This window comes from Ascidiella aspersa, chromosome 5 (genome assembly GCF_963924565.1).
Source record: "Ascidiella aspersa chromosome 5, kaAscAspe10.2, whole genome shotgun sequence".
NCBI classification, from domain to species: Eukaryota; Metazoa; Chordata; class Ascidiacea; order Phlebobranchia; family Ascidiidae; genus Ascidiella; species Ascidiella aspersa.
Window position 1 is genome coordinate 21,498,005 of NC_139451.1, and position 15,165 is coordinate 21,513,169.

At 36.7% G+C, this 15,165-nt stretch overlaps 1 protein-coding gene across 1 annotated transcript in view; it reads right to left on the reverse strand.

Annotated features, from left to right (window-relative positions):
* Window positions 1–15,165, reverse strand: part of LOC146145381 (titin-like) — a 132,331-nt gene that overhangs the window by 77,590 nt on the left and 39,576 nt on the right. Inside the window, exons 40-66 of the mRNA XM_083390546.1 lie at window positions 15,072–15,149; window positions 13,983–14,180; window positions 13,558–13,635; window positions 12,895–13,083; window positions 12,021–12,098; window positions 11,497–11,691; window positions 10,994–11,071; window positions 10,425–10,616; window positions 9,959–10,036; window positions 8,582–8,767; window positions 7,946–8,023; window positions 7,654–7,845; window positions 7,474–7,551; window positions 7,210–7,392; window positions 6,862–6,936; window positions 6,451–6,642; window positions 5,693–5,770; window positions 5,108–5,308; window positions 4,641–4,718; window positions 4,076–4,261; window positions 3,777–3,854; window positions 3,457–3,651; window positions 2,881–2,958; window positions 2,057–2,236; window positions 1,389–1,466; window positions 550–744; window positions 7–84 (exon numbers count right to left, since the gene is read on the reverse strand). Coding sequence (XP_083246672.1) covers window positions 7–84; window positions 550–744; window positions 1,389–1,466; window positions 2,057–2,236; window positions 2,881–2,958; window positions 3,457–3,651; window positions 3,777–3,854; window positions 4,076–4,261; window positions 4,641–4,718; window positions 5,108–5,308; window positions 5,693–5,770; window positions 6,451–6,642; window positions 6,862–6,936; window positions 7,210–7,392; window positions 7,474–7,551; window positions 7,654–7,845; window positions 7,946–8,023; window positions 8,582–8,767; window positions 9,959–10,036; window positions 10,425–10,616; window positions 10,994–11,071; window positions 11,497–11,691; window positions 12,021–12,098; window positions 12,895–13,083; window positions 13,558–13,635; window positions 13,983–14,180; window positions 15,072–15,149 — 3,573 coding nt within the window. The remainder of the gene's footprint in view (window positions 1–6; window positions 85–549; window positions 745–1,388; window positions 1,467–2,056; window positions 2,237–2,880; window positions 2,959–3,456; window positions 3,652–3,776; window positions 3,855–4,075; window positions 4,262–4,640; window positions 4,719–5,107; window positions 5,309–5,692; window positions 5,771–6,450; window positions 6,643–6,861; window positions 6,937–7,209; window positions 7,393–7,473; window positions 7,552–7,653; window positions 7,846–7,945; window positions 8,024–8,581; window positions 8,768–9,958; window positions 10,037–10,424; window positions 10,617–10,993; window positions 11,072–11,496; window positions 11,692–12,020; window positions 12,099–12,894; window positions 13,084–13,557; window positions 13,636–13,982; window positions 14,181–15,071; window positions 15,150–15,165) is intronic.

Genomic DNA, 15,165 nt, shown 5'->3' on the forward strand with positions numbered 1-15,165 from the left:
ACTTACCCTTAACAGCGGACCAACGCAGGGCGACCTCTGTGGTGGATACGCTGTCAATATTAACCTCAGCTGGAGCGCTTGGCACTGAAACAACAACAGATGGAAGTTTCTTTACCGGTGTCAAACTGGTTAATTTCATTATCATTTAAATGTTCTGATTTTTTTATTCAAAAAAATAATAATAAGAGTTTAATGCTTGAACCGCAAAATACGTAGGTGTTGTTGTTTATCAATCCTGTTTATTTTTCACAATAAAAGCTAAACAAAACAGTATTAAAAGCAATACCTACAGCAGTGAACACCTTCGAGTTTAAAAAATAAAAATAAAATAAAAAATAAATAATAACGAACGAGTTTCACTATAAGAACAACTGAAAAACTCACATTTTTTTACAAAAAACACACGTTTCAACATAATAAGTTTTGTTTGCGTGTTTCCGTTCACTAACGCCGTAAATTAAGAGACTGTATAAGTGTATAGGCAGTGTTTTGAGGTACAAAAAATACTAATGTAACAAACAGAGTCAATAAAACTCTAGTGTAACTTACGAGTGGTTTCGCGTATTTCCTGTGACGTCACGCCTGCGAGATCGTCGCCGCCGAACGGCTGCACGACCACCACATACTCCGTTCCAGATTCCAAGTCGGACAGCGTCACCGTGACGTCATCGGTGATGTGAGCCGGTTCGGTGAGCTTGGACACAAGAACGCCGTCGCCAAAGGTAACCACATAATATGAGGCTCCTTAATTAATATAAAGTTGAAAACAAGTTACAGTATGTCTAATGCGCGTGTGTTAAATATATCAGTTTACTCCAGAGGTTCTCAACCGGGCTGGAATCCCTCTAAGCAGGAATTTTTTTTGTAGTTTAAAAAGGGAATTAGGCCGAAAAATCATATTTAGTTAAGGTTGAAATTTATTATTGATGCATGGTATGAGCAGAGCCCACTACAAAATCTGAACTGTACAGGTCTTTTTTGCATACGAGATTACATTTTAACTGAAGTGTACAGTTCCCCATATAGTTACGTCAAAATGTGCTGCTCAGTCTGCTATCTGTATTTACTACATATTTACTCTGACTGCAGATATTGTTTTTTTTAAGCAGATGACTAATGATTTGGTACTGATATAGCGGCTGAAAAGCTTGAGATTTTAAAGAGGTGATAAACTTTCTTTGTATATTGTTAAAATTACAGGTGCTGTTTTTCCCGCGAAATTTAGTTTGAAAAGCGGTTAAATGGGTCCACGGGATGGAAAAAAGTTGAGAACCATTGGTAACTTGGTAACTAGCATAGGTAGCATGCTTTTTGAAAAAAAATATGTTGGCTGTTATTTGTTTTATTTGCTATTTGTTGGTTTAGATTTGATGCAAATCAAAACTTACCGACGGAGCTGGTCCAGATCACATCGAACGACGTGTTGCCCACCGATGAAGCAGAGAGGCTGGTGGGCGCTGCAGGACCTGAAAAATATGTGAAGGGTTAATAGGAATGTCCAAAAATTAACCAAATGACATTTACCTTGAAATATTCTGCACGTACGGTATATTTAACGCATACGTTTTAGGGCTGACTTTTCAGATTCATGCTTTAACATCGCAGCGAATCACTTTTAATAGTTCAGAGTTCGTCATAAAAACCGAACTCATTTCAAACTGTTACTGTACCAAAGTTGTAGCAGCCTGATAGGAGGTTGAATTGTATTTTTTTAGCAAAGGACTTACCATTTGTGTTTTAGGTTTTATTTTTTATAAGTAAATATAATGTTTTGTGCAAATTCGTAAAACTCGTTCTATTTTGGTGCATTATTAAAATATGTCATAAAATGTAAAACGTCACAGGAAAACCAGTACCGATTCTGGGAAGCACCGTGTGCGTACATTTTAAACAAAAATTATGTTTAGGCATAAGTTTACCCATATGCTTGAAATTCTTACAGTGATCAACACTGTGGTGCTGTAGCAAACTTCATTTTCAAAATTTAGCATACGAGTTTAAAACGAATATAAGACAAACGAATGTTGCCCGGTCGGTTTTCAAAGCCCAAACTTACGCGTTTGCTGCGCTACATCGCTGCTTTCGCCGATCTGACCACGTGACCCGATCGACGCGACGGCGAAGCGATAGAATACGCCCGAGTCCAAACCCGACACATCGATTGTGTTGGCCTGCGTGGTATCTGACCGCTGTAGGTCCTCGTCGACGTAGACGTCTATATGGTAACCGGTCGAACCTGTAAACGTCAATGAAATTGAAAATTGGTTCGGTTCGTGGTTGCCAATCAAATTACCCCTTCTAATAATTAAGGGTACCCAGAGATAATTTTAATTGTTAATAATTGCTTTTTTTCCACTAATAATATTTCGGTAAGTTTCCTGTTACTTTTTTTTGGGCGAAAAGACTGCAAAATATTTATAAAAAAATTTCCCTTTTCTTTTTTTGCACTTTTGTACGTTATACACTTTAATTTATTGTGACATGGCAATAATCGTCTTAACGATGCTCGTAAGGCAGTTAATTATATTTTGTAATGCTGCAGTGAACCAAAAAAACAATACTGACAAGCGTAAGTAAAATAAGAAAACCGTAAAAAATAATTCGCGCATTTTTGCATTCATTTTCGTATATCTTTAGAAAAACTAAGAAATTGTCGTTAAGTCTGATATGGGTGATTAAAAATTGTACGCAAAAAAATTGGGTTATTTTTCCTTTGTGTACAATTTCTTCTATGTATTTCTCAACATGGTTAAAACCAACTTTAGAAATAAGAAGTAAATTTAGAAACAAGGGCAAGGCAAGGGATGTTGTTTAAACTTGGCTGGTTTTCTTTATAGCCTACAGATGCCTTATAAGTTTACACAAGTTATCTTGTCGTACCTTTGGTTTCTGTCCAGTCTAAAGAAACCGAAGTCGTGGTGATTTCCGTTACTTTCACATCGGTCGGTGTGATTGGGACTAGAAACAAGTAACAGTTTTACTCATACATGCGAATGGTTTGCCATTTTAATGTCAAAAGTGAGGAGTTTCGAGAAATGCACTGTTGATATTCGTGTGTCAAGGTTTAAAATTGCATAAATGGAATTCTACAAGTCTATGCATTTGATGCACAATGTGACTAAAATAAAATCATTAAGAATACCAAAATTATGTTGACATTAGATATAAACTAATTCTCAGTAATATTCAGCTAAGACGCTAAAAAAATGATATTATTTCATACTTAAGGTGTAAAATGTTGTCTTTATTACAAAACCAAAATGTAAAACTTTAGTTTTAATGCAAAGTAATATTGTCATTCTGGTCATGTTGATTGTTATTATAAAAAAATTAAAAAAGGGGAGTGATACGCTTTAAAGTGTGACGTCATTACTTAACTTCCGTTTAACAATTTCACCTTACATCCAAACTGTTTTTTAAGAAATCGACGCCAGTTGGTCACAAGTTTACACTCACGCGTCGTTTCACGAATCTCGGGAGACGTGATGCCCGTGAGATTGTCACGGCCGATCGCTGTCACGCTAACACGATACTCCGTCCCGGGTACCAAGTTGTTGATCGTGAACGCCAGGTCACTAGTCGTGAAAGAATACTGGTCGGCTGTGACGTCATTGTCGTCGGTGCTCAGATTGATGACGTAAGAAACAGCTCCTAAAATAAAAAAGGTTTAATTATCTTGCAAAGTGAATAATTCCATTTATTATAAGCTAAGAACTTTCAACTTGTGATTTAGTAAGTTTCACAAGTCAGATTATGTAGCAGTAAGTAAAATTTACCATTTGATTCCAACCACGAAATCTGCAGTGACGTTTTGGTGACGTCATCAACCTTGAGATTTTCCGGCGCCGGCGGGTCTGTAAGAGAAAAAACAGTAAAATGAAAAGTGTTTGTTTACTGCAATTAAAACTGAAAACCAGAAAAAAATTAGATGGAGAAAATTTATAACGTTAAACAGTTCTTTTTAGTGAATAGCTAGATCTGAAATAAAATGAGGTTTACTTAAAACATGGGTGGCGTGAGGGGTTAAGGTTCGAAATTAACTCAAACAAACTATCGACACTTTAAGATATCTTACTTGTTTGTTGCGTTGCCAAGACGGCTGATACGTCACTCCGGCGTCCCTGTTCGCCAATTGTGACGACACTAAAGTCGTAGAGGTCACCCGGGGTCAAGCCACTGACAAGGACGGAATTGGTGGAGCTGCGTTCGACTCTTACCATTTCGCCGCCTTTGAGAACGTTGACTTCGTAAGCAGTAAAGCCTGTAATATTATAATTATTTAGAAATTAGTTGAATGATTCTAAAAAATAATTGCAAGGAATGCTTTTCTTTGAAACGAATTACATGTTAAAGAAGTTTTTTTGTACGTTTTTCTTAGATTATTGGGGAAACTTTTGGGAGTCTCGGTGAGAAAACATTAAAACAACAGTACAATATATATTAGGTATTGGAAATAACATCCCCCAAAATTGTAATTTACAAGGAATGACATCACTTAAAAAATAATATGAATTTGAGTTTCATCACTAAGTAAGCTGCTTCTGAGATTGCTTTAATTTTTTTTTAATTCAACCAATATAGGCATTAAAATTGAAACGACAACGGAAGATGCGAAACCTAGCTAACAAAGCATAACCAACCTGTGACTTGGTTCCACTGAAGTCCGACTGACGTGGAAGTAACTGACGTCACGCTCATTGAGTTGGGGGCAAGCGGGACTGTCGAATATAAGCCAATGAATTGCTCGTTTTATAAACTAGTGTATATAACTTCTAGCCGTCAACAATAAAAAAATGAGCATTGAATTGTCAAAAAAACAAGAATAAATAACTATGGTAGCGCTTACGGAAAAGTTCTATATAACAACGAAAAAAAAATACGAAAAAAAATATAATAATAGTCCTATTTTTAATAACTTACTCTATTGTCAGATTCCAGTTCGTTATTTGTCAAATATGATGTTTTACGAAATTAGCTTTTTATACATTCCCAGTTAAGATTGCCGAAATTTTGTACGACTTCAAAGTTGTATAAAGTCAAAAAACAGATATATTGCGAAAAAACAACGTCGACCGTGCCTCAGAATTATGTACGAAATCGCTTATACCTGTCTGTACTTCGACCATTTCAGCGGTAGCTCCCGAGCTCGTGAGTGCATCACGGGCCAGCGCCTTCACCGTGAAGCTGTACGTGATGCCGGGCTCGACGTCATCAATCACGTATGAAGTGTCGGTTGTCTCGATGAGGCTCATTGGTACGACCGAGTTTTTTTCATTTCTAGATCTTTCGATGCGGTATCCCGAAGCGCCTGTTTAAAATTAAATCCGTTAGAGAAAAATCATTGGTGACTGTTTGTTATAAATGTCGGATTGTTGAAAAACGCTTTGTCCAAAGTAGGGATGTTTAAAGTGCAATATCGGATCCTTCTGCTTCGATTGACACTTGTTAAGAATGTTAAACATTTGGGAAAATAGTTTTATTACAATATACACATGTTAGCAAATTAGTTTGCAATTTATTGCTGTGACTGTGGGCCGGTGGGGTATATTAAGATTAATCCCTCCCCCCCAAACAAAATCGAGGTAAAATAATTTAAAAAAATATACTAGTTCTACTTTGAATATAGTATTTTGTCCACTGTTAGAATTTGCTGTATAAATGCGTATTGCAGCAAGAAGCTTGTTCAACTTACCGTTTACTTCGTCCCAGGAAAGTTCAATCGAGTTTGTCGTGACATCACCAACCTGGAAGTTTTGGGGAATTCCGGGAACTGAAAAGTAAAATTCGTCAATAAGGAAAACAAGCTACAAATTTTGAATTGTTAAGTCGCTATATAACACTAGTAAATCCGTTAAGTAAACAAATTTTACAACTTCAGAAAGTACTCAAATTTGCGACTTCGAGTAAGTAATATTGCCTAGTCCGCCGTGAGTCCAAAAATAATTATAAGAACGTTATAGCAGATTTACACCCTTGCCACTAAATTGGTTAAAACACTTGCCGAAACATTTAAGTATAGCATTGAAACCGCTATTTAGGTGCCTACCCTGCGTTTCAATTTATATAAACGCATAGAATTATGATTGGCAACATGGCATTATAGTCAATAATGTTACAATGAGGTAAGTGGTGGTCATGTGTATCAGAAATTAGTGTCTAACGGTTGTATTTAACATTTATTCTAATATAGGTCTGTATAAATTGAAACGCAGCTTACATCTTGTTGTTATTGTTTACGACTATAACCGTTCGTATTACGTCGTAATTTCCCAAAAGTGATATAATGCTTACTGCGTAAAAGGAAATTACTTTGCATTAAAATTATGAGCTCGAAATACCAAGCTAAATGCGAAAATAATAGTTAACACTTCTGGGTATACAAGCTGAAAAGCGTCCAACTAAAGATTCCAAAATAGCGGGCACATTATTGTGTTCGTGACAAAGTGTTACCTGTTTGTCGAGTTGCTGTGAAACTTTCGGCCATGTTCACTCTGTCCCTCGTCCCCACCGAGAAGACCTCGAACCGATAAAACTCTCCCGATTGCAGACCCTGGATCGTGACGTCAGAAACGGGTGACGTCACGTCGCTCATGACGACGCCCGCGTCGCCGTGAGTAACGACCACCTTGTACGCGGTGGCTCCTAAAATCAAGATATATGAGTGAATAAAACCAACTATTTCTTGTTTTGGAAGCATTATGATTGGAAGTTGTAATAAGACTTAATAATATCAAAGCCAATAGAGAAGTAGGTAGCATTTCGTTAACGTTTTTGTGAAGGTTTTGAATAAAGAGTTATTTTTATTACGTATTTCTTGTTTTGTTGGTTTTCAAAAATATAGCTTAAGTTAGAATCTCTCACCTTTTTGATTTTCCCAGTCGATCTGGGCAGTGTCGGTAGAAGTTGTGATAGTGGCACTTTCCGGGGCGTTCGGCACTGAAAAGCAACACTCAATAAATATTTGTTTCTAAAAAAAACTTAAAATGTTATTGGATACACTGTTTACGCTCCAATGAGAAAATCGCAAAAAATATTCTATCGCACATTTTTGAAAAATAAGCAATATTGTATTTAATTTAGTTTAAACCAGCAACACTGCAGGTACACGATTATAATGCGCATTTAAGCGACGATGTTCTGGCAGTAGAACGACATATATGGTTCAATTCCTAAAACGAACTTTTTCAAGGCGTAAATTTTTTAACTTACGCGTGGATTCGACGATTTCGTCTGATGGAGCGCTTCGTAGATTCTCGTGACCAAGTGCAACAACGCTCAGGCGATATTCGGTGCCTGCTTCTAGGTTTTCAATGCCAAGTGACGTGGTTGCTGACGTCAGAACATTGACGTCACTGCCGTCGGTTGCAACGCTGACGTGGTACGACATTGCTCCTACAAAGAACATGTTTGCGGTGGTTTTAGAAAGATTTGTAAATTTATAAAGTTGTATGAAGAAAATTTAATTTTTTTTACCGTAGACCTCGTCCCACGACGCATTTAGTGACGTAGTTGTGACATCACTTAGTCTGAAGCTGCTTGGCTTTGATGGAACTAAATCAATAATGAATTTATCAATAAAGGTCATCAAACTATATTTTTTATTTTCTAACCGTTAAAAGCCCCCAAGTATGCTTAGTCACGACTGAAACTTACCAGTTTGCTGAGTAACAATGGCGCTTCCCTGTCTGTTGACACGATCCGACGTGCCCACCGAAAACACTATGACGTCATAAAAGACACCGGGGCGTAAGTTGGAGATGAGGATATTGGATGACTGACTCTGCAACTCCTTAACAACTTCTCCCTCGTAGTTTGACGTCACTCTGACGTCGTAACGTGTCGTACCTGTGAGTATTTGATCGTTGTAATAAGCTAACACAATGAATATGAACATCAAATGCTTCCACAACTTAATCGATAAACAGGTTTATTTGAAGTAACCTACCTTTGACGTCATTCCAGTCGAGCGAAATTGAAGTGGTTGTGACTTCAGTGACGGTTGGTGTGTCAGGTGCGGAAGGAACTTTAAGATAAAATATCCAAGTTTTTTAAGAGAGCATGCCTTTACCTATGTTTAGTCATTTTTAAATCTCTCAACATCATAAACTTAAAAAAGCCGATACCGGCATTTACTTAAAGTAAGGAAGCTACTTAATTGGGCTTTTTTACAAACACCCTACTTTTCTGAGTTCTTTCAGAAGTGGTCGCGAAAACTGCAGCACAACTTTACTTTGGCGTTAACATAACATCTAGTTATAGCAGAAATTCTCAACCTTTTATGGCTAACGGCATCCCTTAAAAATAATAAATAGATTTTCGGCACCCCGACTAGAATTTTCATTCAGTATTTTAGTGCAATGCTACTATAATGTCATTTGATATAATGGTCTCTAATCGTACACAAATAGTTGTATCAAGAAGCTTACCGATTAATCAAAAATCAGATTCCCCAAAATCCTCAAATACCTATCGGCACCCTTGAGCATTAGAAAATGCACACCAGGGCGCCGCGGCACCCCGGTTGAGAACCACCGAGTTATAGGTACAAGTATTCAAAAATGTACCAATAAGCCTAACGAACCGGTTTGGTCTCGCATCTCCAAACTTGCGTCGCTGATCAGTCCTTCCTGGCCGACGCTCTTTACCAGGAACCAGTACTCGGTTCCGCTGGCCAATGACGTCACCTCGACTGTGGTCGATGACGTATCGATCACCACTGCCACGTCATTTTCGGTAGTCCCGTACTCGACCTTGTAAGAAGCGGCACCTACAACAAAACGAAGGATTAAATTAGTTCAAACTTCAAACGAATGGCAAGATTTCCCGTTGCCATTGTTTAACCATTTTTCATTGTTTATACAAACGTTTTCTCAATTATACAAAGCAAATTCTTTATTAAGAAAGAGACTTAATCTTAGATATATCTATTTCATTTTACAACCTCAAGCATAGAAACAACAATAGATGAATAACCACAAAAATAGAAGATAACCACAAAAAAGTAAAATACATAAGCCGACAGTAACTGTATAAATAACGAGAAAAATGAAGTATATTTTTTGTGCTGTTTATTTATATGTAATACACCACGCAACTGCCAACAGTAACACCACGCAACTGCCGACAGTGCACAATGTACAATCTTATTATTTGATTTAGTGCAATGTTCGCAAACAATCATAAAAAGATCTGAGAAAAAACGATTAAATATATTACAACTACAAAATATCATTCGATGTACCTTAGACATTAAACATGGCACCCCGGTTATGAACCATTGGTTTAAGCCAGGGATGTCCAACCCGTGGCCCGCGGGCCGCATTCCGGCCCATCTGATGTTTACGTGCGGCCCACTACTTATTCTCAGTTACAGTAGACTTTTTTTAAAACAATTGTTTCGACTATCATCAAAACGTGTAGAACGCGCAGTATTTGATGTAGGCCTAATCTTATATTTTTTCTGAAACTAGAATTGAGTCTCTTATTTTCAACATCCATCAAACGCTTGTGCACACATTATTGTTAAGCAAGATATGTGTTTTTCTAATTGTTTGTTTATGCGACCATTTTAAGGAAATATATCAGCCCAAAGGTGCGTACCATGGTATGATACAGCACGTAAACTTAATTTTTCGCGCTTCGCCAAAACAAATGGGGCCGAGATTTAGGCTACTTGCATATAAGGCCGAGATTAACTTGCATATTTGCGCGCGAGTGAACTCTCGAAGAGCGGGTGTTCGTAAGTTGATTTGTTTTATGACGTCACGATATGGCGTAAATTATGACGTCACCCCTTTAATTCGACAGGTTTTGCGGCCCATCGACATTTTTAAAGTGGCAATGCGGCCCATTCTGCTGAAAGGTTGGACATCCCTGGTTTAAGCAATAGTTACATTTTTACCAAATTTAAAAAACAAATTTTACTTCGGTTGTAGAACGCATGGAAAAATAAACCAACCTTTGACCCCGTTCCAGGTGAACCTCATTGACGAAGTGGTGACGTCACTTATTACTGTTCCATCCGGAGCGAGAGGAACTGTGACGTACATGACACGGGTTAATATGGATAAATGACGTCAGGTTATAAAATAAAATCAAATGTAAGGTTTAAAAAATTACACAACATTTAAATTTTTGTTAATTGTACAACAACATCCAAAGTCACCATTACTATTTGCAAAATTTATTATTTTAGTTATACAACACAGTCAAAGTCACGCTAACTAGTTTCTGAAGTTTTTTTTTTATATTTGTTAGATTCCAATGACGTCGTTTATAATAAGTAAAGTCTAACAAACAATCACAGCTTTAAAAATATTTATAGGGTCGAGTTTTTATGTTGTACCAAACTGCCTCATTGAAGTTTCTAAATGCATTTTCGTCCAAACCATTTAACCACCAAATAAAAGTGAACAAAAACCGACCTGTTTGAAGTTGTATCTTGTCGCTCCCTCTCTCGTTTCTCCGATCCTTGATTCCGACAGAGAAGACGACAAACTCGTACCACGTGCCCGGCTCTAAGCCAATCACGTTTGCTTCTGGCGCTAAGGTGTTAACCACGCGTGGCTCTTCCGTCGTTTCGTTGTTCCGGTAATACACCTGGTACTTTTGAGCACCTGCCAATCAAAACAGTTAACGTTATTCACTGTTAAAACTCTAGTCTATGCACTTGTGTGCAACAAGCTGATGCACATTATTAGTGGCTTCTATAAGGTAAGTTAACAACATTAAGGCATTTGCTTCTGATAGCTCAAAGACAAAAAAATTATAAAAAAAAGGTTTTCCATGTATATATTTTTATATAACTACCAAGGGATATTATACGCATTTTATTTGAAATGCTTAAAACTTATTTTTATCTATATTTTACTTCCACGTTATTATCCTACAAGTAGAACTTTTACATACATTGTCAGTTCAAAAGTATATGTGACACCAATTTACTCAATAACCCTAATATAATGTGAAATTGTGAATACTTCTAATCTTCTACCTGTTACTGGCTGCCATGACAACGATGCCGAGTTGATGGTGACGTCAGTTACGTCCACGCCGGATGTTCGAGCGGGTCCTGTCATTTATACGAAATACAAAATAAGGCAAACAGAGAACGAAAGTTTGGTTCCACTCGTGAATTTAAGTACCCTTTCAAAAAGTACCTATAAAAGTATTCTATGGTAAAGATCTGAGGTTTTGCCAACTCCAAACTCAGTATATACAGTAGTTGGCTGAGGGTGGTGTATTTAAATATTTTAATGGCAGTTTCTTTTTAATAATTTTACTTCTATTATAACCCAAATTTTTGTTTAATAAACAAATGTGCACTTAAAAAGGTTAAATAGGACAATTTAAGTTTTATAACGTTATTTGGATGATGACGAATTTTTTTTTCACTTCACCAAACGAAAAACACTGGTAACTTAAAATAAATATTAAATAAACCTTTGAGTGCTATCATGTGAACGTATATAATCACGAAAATGTCAGGGAACTCACGAGTGGCGTCACGAATCTCACGGCTCACGGCACTCTTTGCATCTCTGCCGACCGTCCTCAAAACAATGACGTAATTGGTTCCCGGCTGGAGACCCGTTACTCTGTAGGAGGGCGCCTGTGACGTCGCCGGGACGTTGAAAATACCGATGATGTCACCCGTTGATGACGTAACGTCCACTTCGTAGGACTCGGCACCTGAATGAAGAGTAAGCTTAAGGACGGGTAAAAAGTCTAATGACATTTTCGAAATTAATAGATAAAAATTTTACACGGTTAAAAAACGCAAATTTTGCAAAGGTTTTAAATATTACCACACACTTACGGTTTTTATTAAAATTTTAATATATGTTTTTTTCCCGGATAGCATTTACCACCTTAATAATGTTCTAATTAATTCATCATTTTTTAGGGACCTTAGAAGCAAAGCTCCAAACCAGTAAAGTATAATTGCGCTAAACAGCCAACCCAAAACACTTTTTATTTTTTTTTATCGTTTCAGCGGGAAATTTTCTCGCTATACTGACCGGTAATTCTTCTCCAACTCAGGCGAATCGAGTTGATCGTGACTTCGTTGACGTCGATTTGGCTGGGAGGGTTTGGAACTGAACAAAAAGAGAAATAATTTGTTACACCAAAAGTTTTAAAATTGAAAAAATGTCGTAAATTTATGAACAACGGTAGTTGTATTGCGCAATGTCGTGAAGGTGTTGGCACAAACGAAGCCGGAATAAGGGTTCCTTCTAAATCTAAAGCTAGACCAGCGGTTCTCAACCAGTGGGCCATAGCTCACTGGTGGGCCATAAGAACATTTGAGGTGGGCCACAGACCAATTTAAAAACGCTAGATTTAGTTTCATATATTTAATTTTACAGGAATAATGGCTTGGGGAGAAATTAAAAAGGAATGTAAATTTATTGTTCAGCCACAAGTATCTCACTAATGCACGGTTAAATAAATAATCTGTTTTGAAATATTTTCTGCTGTGTTTTGTTTTTTTCCTTCATAAAACTATTGGGCCGCAGAATTTTTTTTGCAACGTGGGCACTGAGCTAGACGATATGGAAATCAATATACATTTAAACCTAATTAATTATTAAATAGACAACCTATGCACTTTTAGCCAACCTACTTAAAATAATGTTGTTTAGCCTTTTTTCGTTCAATATTGAAAAACAGACACAAATAAAAAATAAAAAAAAAACAGACACAAAATAAATAAAAAAACCGTAAAACTCATCAAATCTATGCTAATAAATCCTCAACAATAACAGAATAAAGAGTAACTAATATCTAAAAAGCATCAGTTTATTTATCTTTTATACTTTGGGAAAAACATTTAACGGCGGATGACAAGTTAAACCTTGGTTTCTTCATATCAATCATTTGAACACTCCTCACCTGTCTGGATATTGACGACCAACGACTCGTCGGCATTGGTAACGTCAAGGTCACCGATAGAGGTCAACCTAAACTCGTAATAATTTCCTGGTCTCAAACCAGTCGCAGTCTGCGTGAGCAGGCCTGTTTCGAGACTAGTGGTGGTGGCATCGTTCACGTTCAAAACGGTTAGTCGGTATCTCGAAGCACCTTAAACATGTAAAAGTATACATCTTGAGCAATAATGGTTACTGGTTAGTAAACTATTCAGTTTTAAGGGCCAATACGTGATTATATTGTCAAATAAATGTAAATATATATTGTATAGATAGATGATCTTAAGACTATTTATAGAAAACAGGTTTAAAACATAAAATCTTTTAGAAATATATATTTCGCCTTATAAATAGCCATCGTTAGTTTCTGTCCAAAATGCTAACATTTTGGCATTTTATACATGTCTATTTCAAAGGTGAAATATATATATTTCTGTAAAGTTTTAAGAAATGGTTTTATGTTTTATACCTGTTTTCATAAACAGTCTTAAGATCATCTGATACGAAATCAAGAATCTTTCTTTTACATTTTATTGTCTGCGGGAGATTCCTTACTTCCTTAAGTGACTCAGCTTATATTTTGTATAGCGTATAAAATAACCGCCATTGATTTGTGAAGGGGGATTACCTGTAGCTTGTGGCCAGCTGATTGTAACTTCTGTTGTCGTAACCGAATCGACGTCCCAACTTGTGACCGCATTAGGCACTGTAAGACGAAATAAAAGTTTGCAGACAAGGCTATGGTGCCGTGGCTAAAAAAAGTAAGCGGGAAATCGTATTTTTACAAGTTTACAATTTAGGTAAAACATGTATAGAATTTAGGTAAAAACACCTTAAAGAATCGTAAACACCTGACAAGAGGCACGAAACGATGTAATTAGAATTTAAATATGCAAAATATAGTTAAAAATCATTTACATAAGGAGAGCTACCATTGTTTATGAAAAAATTACGTTTATATTCTTTAACTGGTTTGTGATTGGTAACAGAAATAATTTCAATATAGTTTCTAAAGCTAGATAACACTATACTGGTTGATAAGAATCAACTTACATGTTGCCCTGATAACTTGGGCGCTTTCCCCGCTACTGAACACACCCTCCTCTCCGAACGAGCGAACCGTGAAGCGGTACTCCGTTCCCGGTTGCAGTGACGTAACTTGGTGTGACGTGCCCTCCACCGTGACGTCATCGACCTCCACCTCGGCGCCGGAGTCGACGCGCAGAACGCGCACTTTGTAGAAACTGGAACCTGGCGAGCAACAAGCAACGGAGATTAGCAATTGAACAGGTTGACTAACAAACATAAAATTAAGAACTACAATAGGATATAATGATGATAAAAAAGGTTATGTTCATAAAAACAAATAAAACAACATAAAATTATTTTCTAAATTTTCATAGAAATATATGTTTCGTCTATAAGGCATCGTCAGTTTTTGTACAAAAAGCAAATATGTAAAAATGCCAATAATAGTAGACTACTATGGTAGACATGTTTGCTTTTTGTACAGAAACTGACGATGCCTTATAGGGGAAATATATGTTTCTGTAAAATTTTAAGAAATGATTTTATGTTTTACCTGTTTTTGTAAACAGTTTAAGACTATCTGATACGAAAACAAGAATCTTTCTTTTACATTTTAGTGTCTGCGGGAGATTCCTTACTACCTAAAGTGTTTCAGCTTACAATAGAATATAAAAATTCGATGAAATCCATACGACTCTCTGTTTTTCCGACAACCACTCATCAAGCGGGTATAATTGTTTATAAAAAATAAAAACCCGTTTTGGGACGTCATTTCGGACCCATAAAGTATTTATTTTGTCCAGTTTTTCTCTATAGCATACTGTTATACATCACATTTACCGGTGCCCATTGTAGTGTGCCTCTATAATAAAAAAATTAAAATTTTAAGTCTTTAATCTACCCTTTTTTTGTTTACTTTGATACGATATTCGGTTGACGTACTTTGACGCTTAGTTTTGTGAACCATTAGCTTTTCACAAACAAACATTTGGGTAGTTGGGGTTTTCCCTTAATAATGTCTGTAACGGGGAAAATTTAAAACACGAAGACCATGCTAATGACCATTTTGAGTTTAGAAACACAATAACATTTACAGGGTAGCCTTTATCGTACCGTAAACGGCATCCCACGAAATTCTCGCGCTGGTGGTTGTGACGTCATCGGCATTGACGTTTTCCGGTGTAGAAGTAACTGAAAAGTAATTCAG